Source organism: Bos indicus, chromosome 5, assembly GCF_029378745.1.
Source record: "Bos indicus isolate NIAB-ARS_2022 breed Sahiwal x Tharparkar chromosome 5, NIAB-ARS_B.indTharparkar_mat_pri_1.0, whole genome shotgun sequence".
Lineage (NCBI taxonomy): Eukaryota > Metazoa > Chordata > Mammalia > Artiodactyla > Bovidae > Bos > Bos indicus.
In genome coordinates, this window is record NC_091764.1 from 24,224,270 (window position 1) to 24,245,283 (window position 21,014).

General features: G+C 38.9%; 1 protein-coding gene across 1 annotated transcript in view; it reads right to left on the reverse strand.

Moving 5' to 3' along the window:
* CEP83 (centrosomal protein 83) overlaps positions 1-21,014 on the reverse strand; it is a 146,817-nt gene that overhangs the window by 65,444 nt on the left and 60,359 nt on the right. Inside the window, exons 2-3 of the mRNA XM_070788948.1 lie at positions 15,350-15,623; positions 14,789-14,939 (exon numbers count right to left, since the gene is read on the reverse strand). Of these exons, the coding sequence (XP_070645049.1) occupies positions 14,789-14,939; positions 15,350-15,522 (324 nt within the window). The 5' untranslated portion in view covers positions 15,523-15,623. The remainder of the gene's footprint in view (positions 1-14,788; positions 14,940-15,349; positions 15,624-21,014) is intronic.

Here is a 21,014-nt window from a genome sequence, read left to right on the forward strand (position 1 = left end):
TATTCCTAAGAGAGAAAACACAGAAGCTGAGCTTTGCTAAAAGCTTCCAGGCTGTGACAAAGGAAGGTCTGAGGGACCCCAACTTAAGGAGACAGAACCAAGACTCCAGGCGGACTAGTGTAGCTAGAGTCAAAGACTGAGTAACAGAGAAGAGGGTAGCAGGGAAAGAAAATGATGGAGCTCTGCAAAATGACCCTCTCGACTCATTCAGTATTGATCAGGATATGCACGTAAGGAAAATACCTAAGGTCAGGAAGAAATTCACCTGAAAGGATTAGAAGAATGAGTACTCAGAGCTCATGTAGAGTTCCCTTTCCCAGAAGCCACACTTAAAACTTCATTTCACAGAGATATGAGTAGAGTACTCAGAAGAGTCTCAGCAGTGAGAAGTAATTAGCACTAAACACTAAACTTCTCTCACCTAACAAATCTTAAGGGCAAGACCCAGAATGACAAAACTGTTTCCAAAGAACTGTGTCCCAAAACAAAGATCAAGAATATTTACCAGAATACAAAAATATCCAGCATTCAACAAAATAAAATTCATAATGTCTAGCAACCAATAAATATTTACCAGGCAAAAAGACCTAAGAATAAATTTTACCAAGGAGGTGAAAAACCTGTACACTGAAAACCGTAAGGCACGGATGAGAAAAACTGAAGATACTAAAAAACGGAAAGATATTTCATGCTCATGGATTGAAATAATAGTTAAAATATGCATACTACCCAATCTACAGATTCAGTGATTACCCAATCTACAGATTCAGTGCAACCCTTACAAAATTCTAATGGCAGATTTCACAGAACTACATTAATTGTTAAGTTTGTATGGAACCATGAAAGACTCTAAATAGCCAAAACAACCTTGAGAAATAAGAACAAAGCCAGAGGTATCATATTCTCTGGTTTCAAACTATACTACAAAGCTACAGTAATTAAAACAGTATGGTACTTGCACAAAAACAGATATGTGAGTCAACGGAACAGAACATAGAGAGCTCAGAAATAAACTCATGTATATATGGATAATTAACTTATAACAAAGGAAGAAAGAAACACAATGGAGAAAGGATAGTCTCTTTAATAAACCATACTGGGAAAACTAGACTGCCACATGCAACAGAATAAAACCAGACCACTATCTTATACCATACACAAATTAACTCAAAATAGTTTAAAGATGTGAATTCAAGACTGGAAACAACATACAAGTGGCCAACAGGTACATATAAGATACTTAACATCACTAATTATCAGGAAAATGCAAGCAAAAACCACAATGAGATATCATCTCATACCTGTAAGTAATGGTGATTATCAAAAGAACAACAAATAATGAGTGTCGGTGAGTATGTGGAGCAGAGACTCTGTTAAACTATTAGTGAGAATGTAAACTCGTGCAGCAATTATGGAAAACAGCAGAGAGGTTTCTTTAAAAAATTAAAAACAATTCCACTTCTGGGTATTTAAAGAAAAAGCACTAATTCAAAAAGGCATATGAACTTTTATGTTCATTGCAACATTATTTACAATAGCCAAAATATGCAAACAACCTAAGTGTCTACTGATGGATATAAGGATAAAAAGAACATGAGATACACACACACACACACACACACACACACACACACACAGAATACTTCTCAGCCATAAAGAATGAAATCCTGCCATTTATAACATGGTTGGACCTTGAGGGTATGATGCTAAGTGAAGTAAGTTAGACAAAGTGAGACAAACACCATATGATTTGATTCATATGTGGAATCGAAACACAAACACATGCACATACCAATGGATAAACAAAACAAAAAACTAACAGAGTCAAAGAACAGATTACTAGTTACCAGAAAAGAAGGGTGTTGGGAGATGGGTGACTTGGATGAAGGGCATCAACTGTATGGTGATGAATGGTAACTAGACTTGTTGGGGGGTAATAACTTTGTAGTACAAACAGATGTTGAACCATAATGCTGTATATGTGGAACTTAAATACAAATAAAAAATATTTTTTAATTTATCAGACATGTAAAGAAGCCTGAAAAAAATACTAGGTTGGTGCAATAGTAATTGTGGTTTGGACCCCAAATTTTAAATCAGTATAACAAGGCACAAACACATCTTTATTAATCAAAATAGGAACCATTACAATCAACATACTTTTGCCAACAAGAAATACATTTATTCCTGCAGCAAAAAAAAAAAAATCAGTGCTTCAGGATTCGATGAACTTTTGGAAAGCATTTTCTGTGTCCTGCTGGTTGTGGAAGCATTTTCCCTGCAAAAATTTGTCAAGATGCTCAAAGAAGTGGTAGTCAGTTGGCAAGAGGTCAGGTGAATGTAGTATAGATGAGGCAAGATTTAGTAGCCCAGGTTGTTCAACTTTTAAAGTACTGGTTGTACAACATGTGATTGGGCACTGTCACAGAGAAGAGCTGGGCCCTTTCTGTTGACCAATGCTGGCTGCAGGCACCGCAGTTTTTGGTGCATCTCAACAACTTGCTCAGCATACTTCTCAGATGTAATGGTTTTGCTGTAGTGAATCAGACCAGCAGCAGACCACTAAATAGTGACCATGACCCTTTTATTGGTGCAAGTTTGGCTTTGGAAAGGACTTTAGAGCTTCTTCTCAGTCCAACTGCTGAGCTGGTTGTCACCAACTGTTGTATACAATCCAGTTTTCATTGCACGTCACAATCTGATCAAGAAATAGTTCACTGCTGTGTAGAACAAGAGAAGATGACACTTCAAGACAATTTTTTTGATTTGCGGTCAGCTCATGAGGCATCCACTTACCAAGCTTTTTCACCTTTCCAATCTGCTTCAAATGCCAAACGACCAAAGAATGGTCGACGCTAAGTTCTCGGGCAACTTCTCATGTAGTTGTAAGAGGATCAGCTTGGATGATTCTCTCATCTGGCTGTTGGTCAACTTCCAATGGCCAACCACTACTCTCCTTATTTACAAGAGGCTAATTATCTTTGCAAAACTTCTTGAATCACTGCTTCACTGCAAGTCCATTAGCAGTTCCTGGGCCAAATGTGTTGTTGATGTTGTGAGCTGTCTCTGCTGCTTATGACCCATTTTGAACTTGAATAAGAAAATGACTGGAATTTGTTTTTGTCTAACATTATTTCCATAGTCTAAAATACATATAAACAGCAAGCAATAATTCATTAAAATAAACATTAAGCAAGAAATGCACAATAATGTATAATATAACCACATTTAAGAATGTACTCCAATATCAAACAGCAAATGCAACAATGCAAAACCACGATTACTTTTGCACCAATCTAATAATACCTACAATAGGAAAAGAAAGCCAATCAAAAACAACCCAAAGTGATAGAGATCTTAACATTAGCAAAGACATTAAAATAGTTATTATAACTGAATTCCACATAAAGTTACAATAAAGAATAAACATGTCAAGGAAAACATGAAAAAGATGAAAATTGGACTTCAGGATTAAAAACTACAATTTCTGGGATGCAAAATGCACTATGAAATTACTAGCAGATTAGACACTGCAGGAAAAAAGATCAGAGAACTTGAAAGACATGAAAACAGAAACTATCCAAAATGAAACAGAGAGACAAGAAAGATGAAAGATAAAGACATCAGTAATTATGGGAGAACTTTAAGAGGCCTAAAAGCAGTTCACAAAGGAAATCAAATACGAGGCAGAAAAAAATATTTCAAAAAGCAGTATCCAAAATTTTTCTAAATTTGATGAAAACTATAAACTCACAGACCCAAGAAGCTCAATAAACCTCGGTACCAGAAACATGAAGAAATGTCCAATGGGAAGTCAACCAAATTACTGAAAAGCAGCAAAAAAGAAAAACGTTTAAGAGCTGACAAGAAAAAAAGATGTATTAGATAAACAGAACAAAGATAAAAATGACAACAAATGTCTTAGGTGACACTTAAGTGAAAAGACAGAAGAGCAACATGTTAAAGTATTAAGGGAAAAAACTGTCAACCCAGAATTCAAAACTCAACAGAAGTATCTTTAAACATCATTTCTTTTATATATATAAAAGTTGAGGACTTCCCTGGTGGTGCAATGCATACGAATCTGCTTGCCAAGGCAAGGGACACGGGTTCAAGTCCTGTTCCAGGAAGATTCCACATGCCTTGAAGCAACTAAGCCCATGCATTACAAATACTGAGCCTGAGGTCTAGAGCCCACAGGCCACAACTACTGAGCCCTACGTGCCCGGAGCCTGTGCTCCACAACAAGAGAAGCCACAAAAATGAGAAGCCACCACAATGAGAAGTCCAAGCACTGTGACCAAAAGTCAGCCCTGCTCTCTGCAAACAGACAAAGCCTGCACCAAGCAATGAAAAGTCACTGCAGTCAAATAAATAAATAATAAAACCTGAAAAAATTCTCACCAGTATTTCTGCATTATATGAAATTTTTAAGTCCTTAAGATGTCAAAAACAACACCCAGTTGTGCATGTGACTGGTAATGGAAATAAAGTCCAATGCTGTAAAGGGCAATACTGCATAGGAACCTGGAATGTTAGGTCCATGAATCAAGGCAAATTGGAAGTGGTCAAACAGGAGATGGCAAGAGTGAACATCGACATTTTAGGACTCAGTGAACTAAGATGGACTGGAATGGGTGAATTTAACTCAGACGACCATTGTATCTACTACTGTGGGCAAGAATCCCTTAGACGATTTAAATGGAGTAGTCATCATAGTCAACAAAAGAGTCCAAAATGCAGTTCTTGGATGCAATCTCAAAAACAACAGAATGATCTCTGTTCATTTCCAAGGCAAACCATTCAATATCACAGTAATCCAGGTTTATGCCCCGACCAGTAATGCTGAAGAAGCTGAAGTTAAACCATTCTATGAAGACATTCCAGACATTCTACAACTAATACCCAAAAGAAGATATCCTTTTCACTATAGGGGACTAGAATGCAAAAGTAGGAAGTCAGGAGATACCTGGAGAAACAGGCAAATTTGGCTTGGGGTACAGAATGAAGCAGGGCAAAGGCTAATAGGGTTTTGCCAAGAGAATGCACTGGTCATAGCAAACACCTTTTTCTAACAACACAAGAGAAGACTCGACACATGGACATCACCAGATGGTCAATACTGAAATCAGATTGATTATATTCTTCATAGCCGAAGTGAAGAAGTTCTATTCAGTCAGCAAAAACAAGATGAGGAGCTGACTGTGGCTCAGATCATGAACTCCCTATTGCCAAATTCAGACTTATATTGAAGAACATAGGGAAAACCACTAGACCATTCGGGTATGACCTAAATCAAATCCCTTACGATTATACAGTGGAAGTGACAAATAGATTCAAAGGATTAGATCCGATAGACAGAGGGCCTGAGAACTATGGACGGAGGTTCGTGACACTGTACAGGAGACAGGGATCAAGACCATTCCCAAGAAAAAAGAAATGCAAAAAGGCAAAATGGTTGTCTGAGGAGGCCTTACAAATAGCTGTGAAAAGAAAAGAAGCGAAAGGCAAAGGAGAAAAGGAAAGATGTATCCATTTGAATGCAGAGTTCCAAGGAATAGCAAGGAGAGAGAAGAAAGCCTTCCTCAGTGATCAATGCAAAGAAATAGAGAAAAACAATAGAATGGGAAGACTAGACATCTCTTCAAGACAATTAGAGATACCAAGGGAACATTTCATGCAAAGATGGGCTCAATAAAGGACAGTAATGGTATGGACCTAACAGAAGCAAAAGGTATTAAGAAAAAGTGGCAAGAATACACGGAAGAACCGTACAAAAAAGACCTTCATGAGCCAGATCACCACGATGGTGTGATCACTCACCTAGAGCCAGACATCCTGGAATGTGAAGTGAAGCGGGCCTTAGGAAGCATCACTGTGAACAAAGCTAGTGGAGGTGATGGAATTTCAGTTGAGCTATTTGAAATGCTAAAAGATGATGCTGTGAAAGTGCTGCACTCAATATGGCAGCAAATTTGGAAAACTCAGGAGTGGCCACAGGACTGGAAAAGATCAGTTTTCATTCCAATCCCAAAGAAAGGCAATGCCAAAGAATGCTCGAACTACTGCACAGCTGCACTCATCTCACACACTAGTTAAGTAATGCTCAAAATTCTCCAAGCCAGGCTTCAACAGTATGTGAACCGTGAACTTTCAGATGTTCAAGCTGGATTTAGAAAAGGCAGAGGAACCAGAGATCAAATTGCCAGCATCTGCAGGATCATCAAAAAAGCAGGAGAGTTCCAGAAAAGTACATACTTCTGCTTTTATGCCAAAGCCTTTGACTGTGTGGATCACGACAAACTGAAAAATTCTTCAAGAGATGGGAATACCAGACCACCTGATCTGTCTCCTGAGAAACTTGTATGTAGTTCAAGAAGCAACAGTTGAAACAAGACACGGAACAACAGACTGTTTCCAAATAGGGAAAGGATTACGTCAAGACTGTGTATTGTTGCCCTTATTTAACTTATATGCGGAGTACATCTTACAAAATGCTGGGCTGGATGAAGCACAAACTGGAATCAAGATTGCTGGGAAAAATATCAATTAGCTCAGATATGTAGATGACACCACCCTTACAGCAGAAAGCGAAGTGGAACTAAAGATCCTCTTGATAAAAGTCAGAGGAGAGTGAAAAAGCTGGCTTATAACTCAATGTTCAACAAACTAAGATCATGGCATCTGGTTCTATCACTTCATGGAGAAAAGATGGGGGGAAAATGGAAACCTTGAGAGAGACTTTATTTTCCTGGGCTCCACAATCACTGCAGATGGTCACTGCAGCCATGAAATTAGAAGACGCTTGCTTCTTGGAAGAAAAGTTATGAGTAACCTAGACAGCGTATTAAAAAGCAGAGACATTACTTTGCTGACAAAGGCCCATCTTGTCAAAGCTATGGTTTTTCCAATAGTCATGTACGGATGTGAGAGTTGGACCATAAAGAAGGCTGAGCACCGAAGACTTGATGCTTTTGAACTGTGGTGTTGGAGAAGAGTCTTGAGAGTCCCTTGGACTGCTAGGAGATCAAACCAGTCAATATTAAAAGAAATCAACCTGAATATTCATTGGAGGGACTGATGCTAAAGCTGAAGCTCCAATACTTTGACCACCTGATGCGAAGAGCAAACTCACTGGAAAAGACCCTGATGCTGGGAAAGATTGAAGTTTGTGAGGAGAAAGGGATGACAGAGGATGAGATGGTTGGTTGGCATCACTGACTCAAGGGACTTGAGTTTGAACAAGCTCCAGCAGATGGTGAATGACAAGGAAGCCTGGAGTTGCCGCAGTCCATGGCACAGCAGAGTTGGACATAACTGAGCAGCTACACAATAACAACGCCCATCAGATTTCAAATTAGTAGGTATTAGTTGTGATATTTTCCTGCAATCACTCAATAGCACCAACTGTTTATTTCTGTTTATCTAGTGCTTGTTACAGTAAGGTTTTATTAATACTCGAGGCATGGGTTGATAGAGTCAAAAGCCATCATTTGATGCCAGTGTCATCAAATTCATGGGTTCCTTTGACAGCAGTGTTTGTTGTTCAGTATTTTCTTGAAATCTTCCACTGTCGGGAAAACCACCACTTTAGCCTCCACAATGCTTACTGTTTCATTCCTTGGTGTAGTATTTAGATTTAAAAACCTCAGAAACATGAGTTGAAGAGGGAAATAAAACTTGAACCTTTACAATTGTTAGATTAATTTGTTTTGCAAAGATTGAGTGCTACATGAATGCAATCTGTGGGCACTAAACCAAAGGTATTCAAATTACTGTTTTCAGACATTGAAAATGTAATTATTCTGTTTCTTGAAAGTAACATATAGACATGCTTATTTGTAACAAGCACATACAAAATACCCTAAAATGACTGGATTAGCTATATTACTATCAGATAGAATAGACTTCAAGACAAAGATTATTACTAAAGACAAAAAGAATATTTTTATAACCCCAAAAGGGTCATTTCATCAGGAAGGTGATGACCTTCAGCAAATAGTTAGATTTTTATGCCTTCATTTTCATGTGATAAAGATTTTAGAAAAGGCAGAGGAACCAAAGATCAAATTGCCAATATCCGCTGGATCATGGAAAAAGCAAGAGAGTTCCAGAAAAATATCTATTTCTGCTTTATTGACTATGCCAAAGCCTTTGACTGTGTGGATCACAATAAACTGTGGAAAATTCTGAAAGAGATGGGAATACCAGACCACCTGACCTGCCTCTTGAGAAACCTGTATGCAGGTCAGGAAGCAACAGTTCGAACTGGACATGGAACAACAGATGGGTTCCAAATAAGAAAAGGAGTACGTCAAGGCTGTATGTTGTCACCCTGCTTATTTAACTTCTATGCAGAGTACATCATGAGAAACGCTGGGCTGGAGGAAGCACAAGCTGGAATCAAGACTGCCGGGAGAAATATCAATAACCTCAGATATGCAGATGACACCACAATTATGGCAGAAAGTGAAGAGGAACTCAAAAGCCTCTTGATGAAAGTGAAAGTGGAGAATAAAAAGTTGGCTTAAAGCTCGACATTCAGAAAACAAGATCATGGCATCTGGTCCCATCATTTCATGGGAAATAGATGGGGAAACAGTGGAAAAAGTGTCAGACTTTATTTTTTTGGGCTCCAAAATCACTGCAGACGGTGACTGCAGCCATGAAATTAAAAGACGCTTACTCCCTGGAAGTAAAGTTATGATCAACCTAGATAGCATATTCAAAAGCAAAGACGTTACTTGGCCAACAAAGGTCCGCCTAGTCAAGGCTATGGTTTTTCCAGTGGTCATGTATGGATGTGAGAGTTGGACTGTGAAGAGAGCTGAGCGCCGAAGAACTGATGCTTTTGAACTGTGGTGTTGGAGAAGACTCTTGAGAGTCCCTTGGACTGCAAGGAGATCCAACCAGTCCATTCTAAAGGAGATCGGTCCTGGGTATTCTTTGGAAGGAATGATGCTAAAGCTGAAACTCCAGTACTTTGGCCACCTCATGTGAAGAGCTGACTCATTGGAAAAGACCCTGATGCTGGGAGGGATTGGAGGCAGGAGGAGAAGGGGACGACAGAGGATGAGATGGCTGGATGGCATCACCGACTTGATGGACGTATGACTGAACTCTGGGTGTTGGTGATGGACAGGGAGGCCTGGCGTGCTGCGATTCATGGGGTCACAACGAGTCAGACAGGATTGAGTGACTGAACTGAACTCAAAGGGCATAAACATTGTTTTCTAACAGGGATTGTTCTGAGGACTGATGAGATAAAAATAACCTGTATATTTTTAGTATAGTGTCTGGCACATAGTAGATACTCATAAACGATGGCAATTTTTATTCTGTTTGAAAACAGAGTCCATGAGGGCAGGAATTGTTTTTAGTGTTTCTGTAGTGCTTAAGATGGTGCCTACTACGCATTTTTTATATGAATGACATGAATAAATAAATGAGCGAGTCAGAATTGTTCTATTCATGTATGTTGCACTTGTTGTTTCATAGGTACTGAGAGAGACAGAGTCTTAGTATCTTAGAGTTGATAGTCTAGTTCTCTTTCATATCTGCTGAGTTGTGTCCTCTTAAAAGGTAAGTTGTAATTCCCAGTACCTCAGAATGTGACCTTATTTGGAAATAAGGAGTTTTGCAGATGAAAAGGTAATACTGAAGTATGATGGCCCATTAATCAAATATGACTGATGTCCTTATAAGACGAGGGTAGACAGAAACACGTGGGTGGGGAGTGGGGTGGGGCAGAGAGAATGTCCCATGATGACAGAAGTAGTGGTTGAAGTTCTGCAAGCTGCCAGGCAACGCCAAGAATTGTCAGCACATCAACAGAAGCTAGGATAGTATTCTTCCTACAGTTTCCAGAGGAAACATGGCCTAGCTGACAACTTGATTTTGGACTTCTGGCCTCCAGAACTGTGAGGCAGTAAATTTCAAAGCAGAATTCCTATTTCAAACGTCTATGACACAGAGCTCTTCATTCTGTGCTTCACTGCTCTCAGTGTTAGAGAACCTAGTGAACTTGTAAAGTGACCCACTTCCATTTATGGATTGGAGTATGTTAAGCATTTTCTTTCATATTGAAATGAAATCATCCTCCCTATAGCCTTCTGTTGTTTCTTGCAGTGTTCCTTGCCTATGTGTGTGTGATAAGTTGCTTCCTTCGTGTCCAACTCTTTGCAACTCTATGAACTGTAACCCACAAGGCCCCCCTGACCAGTGGATTCTCCCGGCACGAATACTGGAGTTGGTTGCCATGCCCTCCTCCACTGGATCTTCCCAAACCAAGGACTGAACATGCATCTCTTATGTCTCCTGCATTGGCAGGCAGGTTCTTTACCACTAGCGCCACCTATGTTCCTTGAAGTGAAGTGAAGTGAAGTTGCTCAGTTGTGTCTGACTCTTTGTGACCCCATGGACTGTAGCCCACCAGGCTCCTCCATCCATAGAATTTTCTAGGCAAGAGTACCGGAGTGGGTTGCCATTTACACAAAAAAACTCTACGTATTTCTCCACATGATAACTTCCCAAATGTTTGCTGATAAAATTTGTCTGGTAAAGTTTCTGTTTTTCAAGATAAACATATCTGGTTTTTGTGTGATATTTACCTGGCAAAAATAACTGAAAGAAACATCTATACATAAATACAATATTGAAGCAATTTAGCTATTTGCTTAATGGGTATTTGCAATCTGTACAAATTGTGAGTTGAGTAAAGGTAAGTAAATTCAACAAAGTAAAATCACCAAGAAATACTTCAGTGAAGGTTTTATGAAAGATGATTATTTTAAAAATACACATGTATTATATTGTCTACTTGCAAAATGCCTTTTCTGATTTAAGATTTATTATCTCTTTGGCTTTCATAGAAAAACAATATAAAAGACATTCATTTAAAGAATATTCTGGATCACTTGTGTAGTGGTAGTCATTGGGGATGAACTAGGCACTGTACCTATAATTTTAAAGGTACAGTGAGTCAATGCATAGAAATTGTTCATACAGCGCTTTGATGTCATGAGTGGTTAGAGGAAGTTAGCTATTACATTGTTATTATATAACATATTAACATGGAGAAGGCAATGGCACCCCACTCCAGTACTCTTGCCTGGAAAATCCCATGGATGGAGGAGCCTGGTGGGCTGCAGTCCATGGGGTTGCTAAGGGTCGGACACGACTGGATGACTTCACTTTCACTTTTCACTTTCATGCATTGGAGAAGGCAATGGCAACCTACTCTGGTGTTCTTGCCTGGAGAATCCCAGGGACGGGGGAGCCTGGTGGGCTGCCGTCTATGGGGTCGCACAGAGTCGGACACAACTGAAGCGACTTAGCAGCAGCAGCAGCAACATGTTAACAAAACCTTTTCTTAAAAAATGGGAGTCATTTTATGTATTTCTGATAATTACCGAACATATATATGCTTTCTTTGCACCTGGTAATGCAAACTGTGTAACCCATATGTTTCCCATATTATTTGGCTGCTACGAAGTTCAGAGCAAAATTTATTATTCAGTTTGTCATTAATTTCTTAAGAATCTCTGGTACAGCGATATTTGCCCCATTAAATCAGAGCATTCTTTGAAAAAACTGGTCTGTATAGCATTGTAATATTTGATAGGACAAATGTTGGAGTGCTGAAGACTTGTTTTTATAGATTTAATGTAGGTAATGAAACATAGACGGTTATATGATGAAGCATTCTTTTAGGTTTGTTTTGAGACAAGCAGTAGCAGTAATTCCATTAAAAATCTAACACAGCATAATTTCCTCCTAATTTGGCATCAGTTTAACCCTCTAATTCTGTCTTTGGTGTATGTCGGCTTTGAGAAAGAGGGAGAAGGAAGGAAGATAGTTGTTTTTTTTAATGTGTCTACTTGTTAATAAGTTGCTTATGAAGTAGTCTTTAACCACAGTTAGAGACCTCATGAGACCAATTTCAGTGTTGTTTTTTCCTTTGTGGAGACCTATTTTTCCATCAGTATCATTTTCCTTCCATCTTTAGTTCAGTTCCTCAGTTCTGTCCAACTCTTTGTGACCCCATGGACTGTAGCATGCCAAACCTCCTGTCCTACACCAACTTACTACACCAGAGCTTACTCAAATTCATGTCCATCGAGTTGGTGATGCCATCCAACCATCTCATCCTCTGTCATCCCCTTCTCCTGCACTCAATCTTTCCCAGCATCAGGGTCTTTTCCAGTGAGTCAGTTCTTTGCATCAGGAGGCCTAAGTAATGGAGTTTCAGCTTCACCATCAGTCTCTCCAATGAACACCCAGGACTGATCTCCTTTAGGATGGACTGGTTGGATCTTCTTGCAGTCCAAGGGACTCTCAAGAGTCTTCCCCAACACCACAATTCAAAAGCATCAATTCTTCAGTGCTCAGATTTCTTTATGGTTCAACTCTCACCATCCATACATGATTACCGGAAAAACCATAGTCTTGACTAGATGAACCTTTGTTGACAAAGTAATGTCTCTGCTATTTAATTTGCTGTCTATATTACTCATAACTTTTCTTTCAAGGAGCAAGCGTCTTTCAATTTCATGGCTGCAATCACCATCTGCAGTGATTTTGGAGCCCAAAATAACAACGTCTGCCACTGTTTCTCCATCTATTTTCCATGAAGTGACAGGACTGGATGCCATGACCTTTGTTTTCTGAATGTTGAGCTTTAAGCCAACTTTTTCACCCTCCTCTTTCACTTTCATAAAGAGGCTCTTTAGTTCCTCTTCACTTTCTGCCATAAGGGTGGTGTCATCTGCATATCTGAGGTTATTGATATTTCACCCAGCAATCCTGATTCCAGCTTGTGCTTTATCCAGCCCAGTGTTTCTCATGATGTACTCTGCATAGAAGTTAAATAAGCAGGGTGACAATACACAGCCTTGATGTACACTTTTTCCTATTTGGAACCAGTCTGTTGTTCCATGTCTTGTTCTACTGTTGCTTCCTGACCTGTATACAGATTTCGCAAGAGGCAGGCCAGGAGGTCTGGTATTCCCATCTCTTTCAGAATTTTCCACAGTTTATTGTGATCCACACAGTCAAAGGCTTTGGCATAGCCAATAAAGTAGAAATAGATGTTTTTCTGGAGTTCTCTTGCTTTTTCTATGATCCTGCGGATGTTGGCAATTAGATCTATGGTTCCTCTGCCTTTTCTACATCCAGCTTGAACATCTGGAAGTTTACGGTTCACGTATTGCTGAAGCTTGGCTTGGAAAATTTTGAGCATTACTTTGCTAGTGCGTCAGACTTCTCTCACTGCTGCGTTTTCCAAATCTGCTGACACAGTGAGTGCAACACTTTCACAGCATCATCTTAAAACAGCTCAACTGGAATTCCATCACCGCCACTAGCTTTGTTCACAGTGATGCTTCCTAAAGCCCATTTGACTTCACTTTCCAGAATGTCTGGCTCTAGGTGAGTGGTCACACTATCGTGATTATCTGGGTCGTGAAGATCTTTTTTGTACAGTTCTTCTGTGTATTCTTGCCACCTCTTCTTAATATCTTCTGCTTCTGTTAAGTCCATACCATTTCTGTCCTTTATTGAGCCCATCTTTGCATGAAATGTTCCCTTGGGATCTCTAATTTTCTTGAAGAGATCTCTAGTCTTTCCCATTCTGTTGTTTTCCTCTATTTCTTTGTACTGATCACTGAGGAAGGCTTTCTTATCTCTCCATGCTATTCTTTGGAACTCTGCATTCAAATTAGTATCTTTCCTTTTCTCCTTTGCTTTACAATTGCTGTACAATGTCAAAAACCTCTGTCCATAGTTCTTCAGGCACTCTATCAGATCTAACTCCTTGAATCTGCTTGTCACTTCCACTTGCATAATCCTAAGGGATCTGATTTAGGTCATACCTGAATAGTCTAGTGGTTTTCCCTACTTTCTTCAATTTAAGTCTGAATTTGGCAATAAGGAGTTCATGATCTGACCACAGTCAGCTTCTGGTCTTATTTTTGCTAACTGTATAGAACTTCTCCATCTTTGGCTACAAAGAATATAATCACTCTGATTTCAGTATTGACCATTTGGTGATGTCCATGTGTAGAGTTGTCTCTTGTGTTATTGGAAGAGGGTGTTTGCTATGACCAGTGCATTCTCTTAGCAAAACTCCTGTTAGCCTTCGCCCTGCTTCATTCTGTACTCCAAGGCCAAACTTACCTGTTACTCCAGGTATCTCTTGACTTCCTACTTTTGCATTCCTGTCCCCTAAGATGGAATGGACATCTTTTCTTGTCTAAGTAACAAGCATGAGATAAGCAGAAATAAACAGCTAGTGCTACTGAGCGATTACAGTAAGATATCGCAACTAATACCTACTAATGTAAAATCTGACAGGTAGCTTTGCTCTACTTTTTGAGCATATAGAAAATGAATAGTGTAAAAAAACGTCAAAAGAAACTGTAGTTAATACTTCAGTATCAACTATCTGTTACTTGAGCAACTCCACAGAAATTCAGAAAATCTTTATTTTTAAAGTATGTTTAATTGTGAATTTTTATCAATTCAGACTGGCCTTTCCTCCAATTATTCTGAAGAGTAAGATATTATTTAAATCAGAACAGAAAATATAATTAAAATTTACATAAAACTTTTGTGGCTGAATTCTACAGAGTATTCTAAAGTATATGAAAGAAGATTAAATTATACCACTGGAGATACAACAAAATACTCATTATGGATATAGAGAGAACTTACCAAATTTACCAAAATTACATCTGTATCTCCATTAAACATCTGACTAATTTATACTAATTTGAATATATTTTCTTACCTGCAGCTTCATCTCTTCTAAGTCTTTAGTTTTCTCTACTAATTCTCCTCGTACCTCTTCAAGCAGCAGCTGAAACTTTTCCTGGTGAGTTTGCTTTTCATTTAAAACGCGCTTGAGTTCATTTTGTGACTTTATGTACTCATCCTGCAACCTAATTTTTAGAAAAAGAAGAATTTAAGTGTATCCATTGCTTTTTAATTGTATTACCTTAAAGTCAACCAACACTACGGAACAAGATCAACATCATATATTCTATTTAAACTTCCAAATATTGCTTTACCAAGTGTCACTTAACTATTAACACTGTAATTTCTGAACACAACTTTACTTTGAAGGAAAAAAAATTTAGCCACTGAGATACATAAATTTTATATCCTACTTTCAAAATAAGACTTTAATAAATTTATAATCCACTTGATTTAAAGAACATTTACTGTACTCAAAAAGCTTTAAATGTATATTGTACATTATAACAAAATTACACTGTATGTTCCAGAGCAAATATTCAGACAAAATAAAAATTTTTAATCAAGCCTCTCACCTCCAAATTTAAATAATTACCTTGTGTGTTCAGCTTTCAGAGTCTGATAATTGGTTTTATGATGTTCACATCTTAATCGTTCATCAATTAACATTTTTTGGAGCTCAGATTGAGAATGTCTCAGTTCACTGTCTCCACCAGGAGGAAAAATGGTGGGAAAAGCGTCCATATTGGTAACTGAGTGGACAACCATGTAAAAATAAGTTCTGGCTTTCTTAATGTCTTAGTTTTCTTTCCAAGAGTATTTTCCACTTTCTTCTTGCTAAGACAGAATCTCAGGAGGTCAAATTATACCTGTAGAGAGACATACACTTAATGATCAGTGAACTTCTTCAGTGTTATATATTTTTATCACTTACTATTCTCCTTATCATTTCTATAACAAAATTCAATTTTCAGATTTTCAATTGTTCGTAAAACAAAATTCAAAAATAAAGTTGAATCATACCTTAAATTTTCTTTACTTCCATGCAGTTTCTGTGACCATCAAGGTTACATCTTCAAGTAGTAACCTAACTAGAAGTATTGATTCTGCCACTGTAAGTAGTCCTAGATTCACATATCACCAACATTTTCTAAAGCTACTGAGGTAAATTTCAAGGGTGGATTCTGGTACAAAATTCATACTCTGAAACCAGGGGAAAAGCCATTTGGATCTTGGCAAGTGACTAGTGAGAGTCACAGTCTTCACAAAGATGAGCCTGAACATGTAATTATGTCTGTGATTAATGTTACAAAGGCTGTTTTACTTGACACAAGGTGACTGCAGTCGGGCAGCAGATTCAGAGGAGAAATCAGTTAACACATAAATATTGATCATCTATGTATTATGCACTGTGCTAAGGACAGGAAACTCAATCACCAATTCAGGATTATGAAAGTAACTGAATGTGTGCTTTATCTAGAAGTAAAAAACTGACAACAGTGTTCTTACTGTAAATAAAAACAAAAATTTTAATCAAAATAATTCTGCTACTTTTAACGTCATTTATCTTTCTCAAGACTACTATATATATATTTTTCCTATCTCCCTTAGTCATGGTGATTATGAATTACCTTTCCTTACTACAAGAGACAATCTTTAGCCTACACAAACAAACCATTCAATTACTGAGTCTTGCTTGAAATACATCATTTCTGATAAATTAATGTGATGTGTACATATTACATAAGAAGACTTTTAAACTAAAAATGAGGTCGCTTTGGTTTCCTGCTTTGTCCATGCAGAATCTGCCTGCAACGTAGAAGATGAGTTCAATCCCTGGGGTTGGGAAGATACCCTGGAGAAGGAAATGGCATCCCATTCCAGTATTCTTGTGGGAAATCCCATGAACAGAGGAATCTGGCAGGCTATAGTTCACAGGGTCACAAAAAAGTCAGACATGACTTAGCAATGAAACAACAACAGAAGTCTTTCAAGGACGCTTTACTTCTTATTCTTAGGTTTAATGTGCACAAGGATTCGATCTTTGAAAATGCAGAGTTAACTGTTTGTAGCAGCTATCTCAATATTATCCTATTACGAGTATATATTTTACATTTGCCCTGGAATTTATAAAGTAGATCATAAAACTGGCATGTGATTTTGATTCTGCTCTTTGATCCAAATTAATTTTTAAGAGACAGAAGCATACAATAAACGTATCTCATATTTTCTATTAATATCACCAAAATGCATTATAAGGCTTTAATTTTAATTAGCCAAAAGCTTAAACTATATTAGAAAAATCAAAAGCTACCCTTTAGTCCTACTACTAGTGAAAGAAAGATTTCCAAACTGAGTTGTTGTTTTGTTTTTTGTTTTTTGGTATTCCAGTTAACTTGACAGTAAGGTGTATACTCTCACTGACCCCCTACCCAAAAATTAGAGTTAAGTCCTCACAGAAATAAAACTTTCCTCTTGGCAACTGAAATATTCACCAGAAGTACTTACTTTCTAGGAATTAACTAATTTTAGAAAATCCCATTCTCATTCACCACCACATTACCTCATCTCCAATTCTAGCTTCTATACAAACATATGTATAATTGCCCTCTTATATTTTCCCAAACCAGGAGGATTTCTCTGCTCCAAGATGATGTTTGCAAATTCATTACCTTTTTATATGTTTAAACTTTAGTGACTAATAAAGCTAGAATATACCAACACACATTACCAGTAAGTGCCACACTGAAACACATGATATACTTTCCCCTCGTACACTACGGGGCTATCCCAGGTGGCTCAGTGGTAAAGAATTTGCCTGCAAATCCAGGCGACACAGGAGAAATGGGTTCAATCCCTGGGTCAGGAAGATCCTCTGAAGAAGGAAATGGCAACTCACTCTAGTATTCTTGTCTGGATGATCCCATGGACAGAGGAGCCTGGCGTGCTGCAGTCCATGGGGTCACAAAGAGTCAGACACAACTGAGCAACTAAGCACAGACACATGCAACACAAGAAAATCATGGTGATTTCCACGTGTGGACACATGTTCACATGTGTGTGCGTGCACACACGCACAAATCTATACTAAGCTTTCTGGAAAGCTGTTATTTTTGTTCAGTGGCTAAGTCGTGTCTGACTCTTTGTGACCCCATGGACTGCAGCACATCAGGCTAACCTGTCCTTCACTGTCTCCTGGAGTTTGCTCAGATTCGTGTTCACTGAATTGGTGATGCTATCTAACCATCTCATCCTCTTCTAACCCTCTTCTTCTTTTATTTCAATCTTTCCCAGCATCAGGATCTTTTCCAATGAGTTGGCTCTCTGCATCAGGTGCCCAAATCTGCTTATCCCCTGCCCTATCTTATGAAAATAGATGGATGAGTACCCAAATGTAATTACTATATAAGAATTTTCTCGTTGACATTGTTTTCAATTTAAAAAATGAACAAATTAGAAATAAGCTAAACTTCCATAAATAAAGGAAGATATATCTACCGTATCATTGCAAAAGATAAGTTAGATCTGTCTCCACAGAATGGTGAAGAGTATGAATGACAGGTACACACACATGTTTACATACATATAGTCAATTAGTGGTACAGCAAGCTGAGAATAGTGGTAATTTCTGGGGAAATAATAACTGGGAGACGCTCTGACAGAAAAACTTCTACTTTCAGTTTTATTCTTAAATTTTATTTTTAAAAATTACAAAAATTTTTTTTCAGGTAATGAACAATTCTATCATTATATTCAAATTACCTTAAACCAAATTCAACTACTTTGCTTTCACTCTACCTTCAACATCCTTACTTTCCAGCTTTTGGTACTGATACCAGTATTATGCTACCATTCATCCAAACTTACAACCCCAAAGTCTTCTCTGCTTTCTCACTCAAATTCCCATGCATAGAGAACAAATACTTTCTTTAAAATGCACTCCATTCTCTCCATTGCTTCTTGACTACAAAAAGCCAGACTGTATCACCTTATAACTAGACTACTAGAGCTTTGTATTTATTGTCCGTTTCCAATATTTTCTCTCTAGTCTACCCACCAAAGCACTGCCAGATTAGCAGTCAGAAAATTTTATATCACTTCTCAGTTCAGTTGCTCAGTTGTGTCCGACTCTTTGCGACCCCATGAATCGCAGCACACCAGGCCTTGCTGTCCATCACCAACTCCCAGAGTTCACTCAAACTCACGTCAATCGAGTCGGTGAGGCCATCCAGCCATCTCATCCTCTGTCGTCCCCTTCTCCTCCTGCCCCCAATCCCTCCCAGCATCAGAGTCTTTTCCGGTGAGTCAACTCTTCACATGAGGTGGCCAAAGTACTGGAGTTTCAGCTTTACCATCATTCCTTCCAAAGAAATCCCAGGGCTGATCTCCTTCAGAATGGACTGCTTGGATCTCCTTGCAGTCCAAGGGACTCTCAAGAGTCTTCTCCAACACCACAGTTCAAAAGCATCAATTCTTTGGCACTCAGCTTTCTTCACAGTCCAACTCTCACATCCATACATGACCACTGGACAAACCATGGCCTTGACTAGACGGACCTTTCTCACTCTCACTCAAAAGCCCCTCTATATGAAACAAAATCAAAACACTCTGCTCTTTCAAAGCCTGGCACAATCAGCCCCAATCTACCTTGTGCAATCTCATTTCCTACCATCTGCCAAGAATATCCTACTCCAGCTAGTCCCTGAATAAACATGCACATAACACCTTTGTTCACAGTTTTTGTCTTACTTTGTGAACTCTATACTAATGGAAATAGACTCTAGTGAAGTCAAGTGGGCCTTAGAAAGCATCACTATGAACAAAGCTAGTAGAGGTGATAGAATTCCAGTTGAGCTATTCCAAGTCCTGAATGATGATGCTGTGAAAGTGCTGCACCTAATATGCCAGCAAATTTGGAAAACTCAGCAGTGGCCACAGGACTAGAAAACGTCAGTTTTCATTCCAATCCCAAAGAAAGGCAATGCCAAAGAATGCTCAAACTACCACACAATTGCACGCATCTCACACGCTAATAAAGTAATGCTCAAAATTCTCCAAGCCAGGCTTCAGCAATATGTGAACCGTGAACTTCCTGATGTTCAAGCTGGTTTTCGAAAAGGCAGAGGAACCAGAGATCAAATTGCCAACATCTGCTGGATCATGGAAAAAGCAAGAGAATTCCAGAAAAATATCTATTTCTGCTTTACTGACTATGCCAAAGCCTTTCACTGTGTGGATCACAATAAACTGTGGAAAATTCTGAAAGAGATGGGAATACCAGACCACCTGATCTGCCTCTTGAGAAATTAGTATGCAGGTCAGGAAGCAACACTTAGAACTGGACATGGAACAACACACTGGTTCCAAATAGGAAAAGGAGTACATCAAGGCTGTATACTGTCATCCTGCTTATTTAACTTATATGCAGAGTACATCATGAGAAACGCTAGGCTGGACGAAGCACAAGCTGGAATCAAGACTGCCGGGAGAAACATCAATAACCTCAGATATGCAGATGACACCACCCTTATGGCAGAAAGTGAAGAGGAACTCAAAAGCCTCTTGATGAAAGTGAAAGTGGAGAGTGAAAAAGTTGGCTTAAGCTCAACATTCAGAAAACGAATCATGGATTCTGGTCCCATCACTTCATGGGAAATAGATGGGGAAACAGTGGAAACAGTGTCAGACTTTATTTTTCTGGGCTCCAAAATCACTGCAGATGGTGACTGCAGCCATGAAATTAAAAGACGCTTACTCCTTGGAAGGAAAGTTATGACCAACCTAGATAGCATATTCAAAAGCAGAGACATTACTTTGCCAACAAAGGTTTGTCTAGTCAAGGCTATGGTTTTTCCTGTGGTCATGTATGGATGTGAGAGTTGGGACTGTGAAGAAGGCTGAGTGCCAAAGAATTGGTGCTTTTGAACTGTGGTGTTGGAGAAGACTCTTGAGAGTCCCTTGGACTGCAAGGAGATCCAACCAGTCCATTCTGAAGGAGATCAGCCCTGGGATTTCTTTGGAGGGAATGATGCTAAAGCTGAAACTCATACTTTGGCCACCTCATGCAAAGAGTTAACTCATTGGAAAAGACTCTGATGCTGGGAGGGATTGGGGGCAGGAGGAGAAGGGGATGACAGAGGATGAGATGGCTGGATGGCATCACTAACTCGATGGACGTGAGTCTCAGTGAACTCTGGGAGTTGGTGATGGACAGGGAGGCCTGGCGTGCTGCGATACATGGGATCGAAAAGAGTCGGACG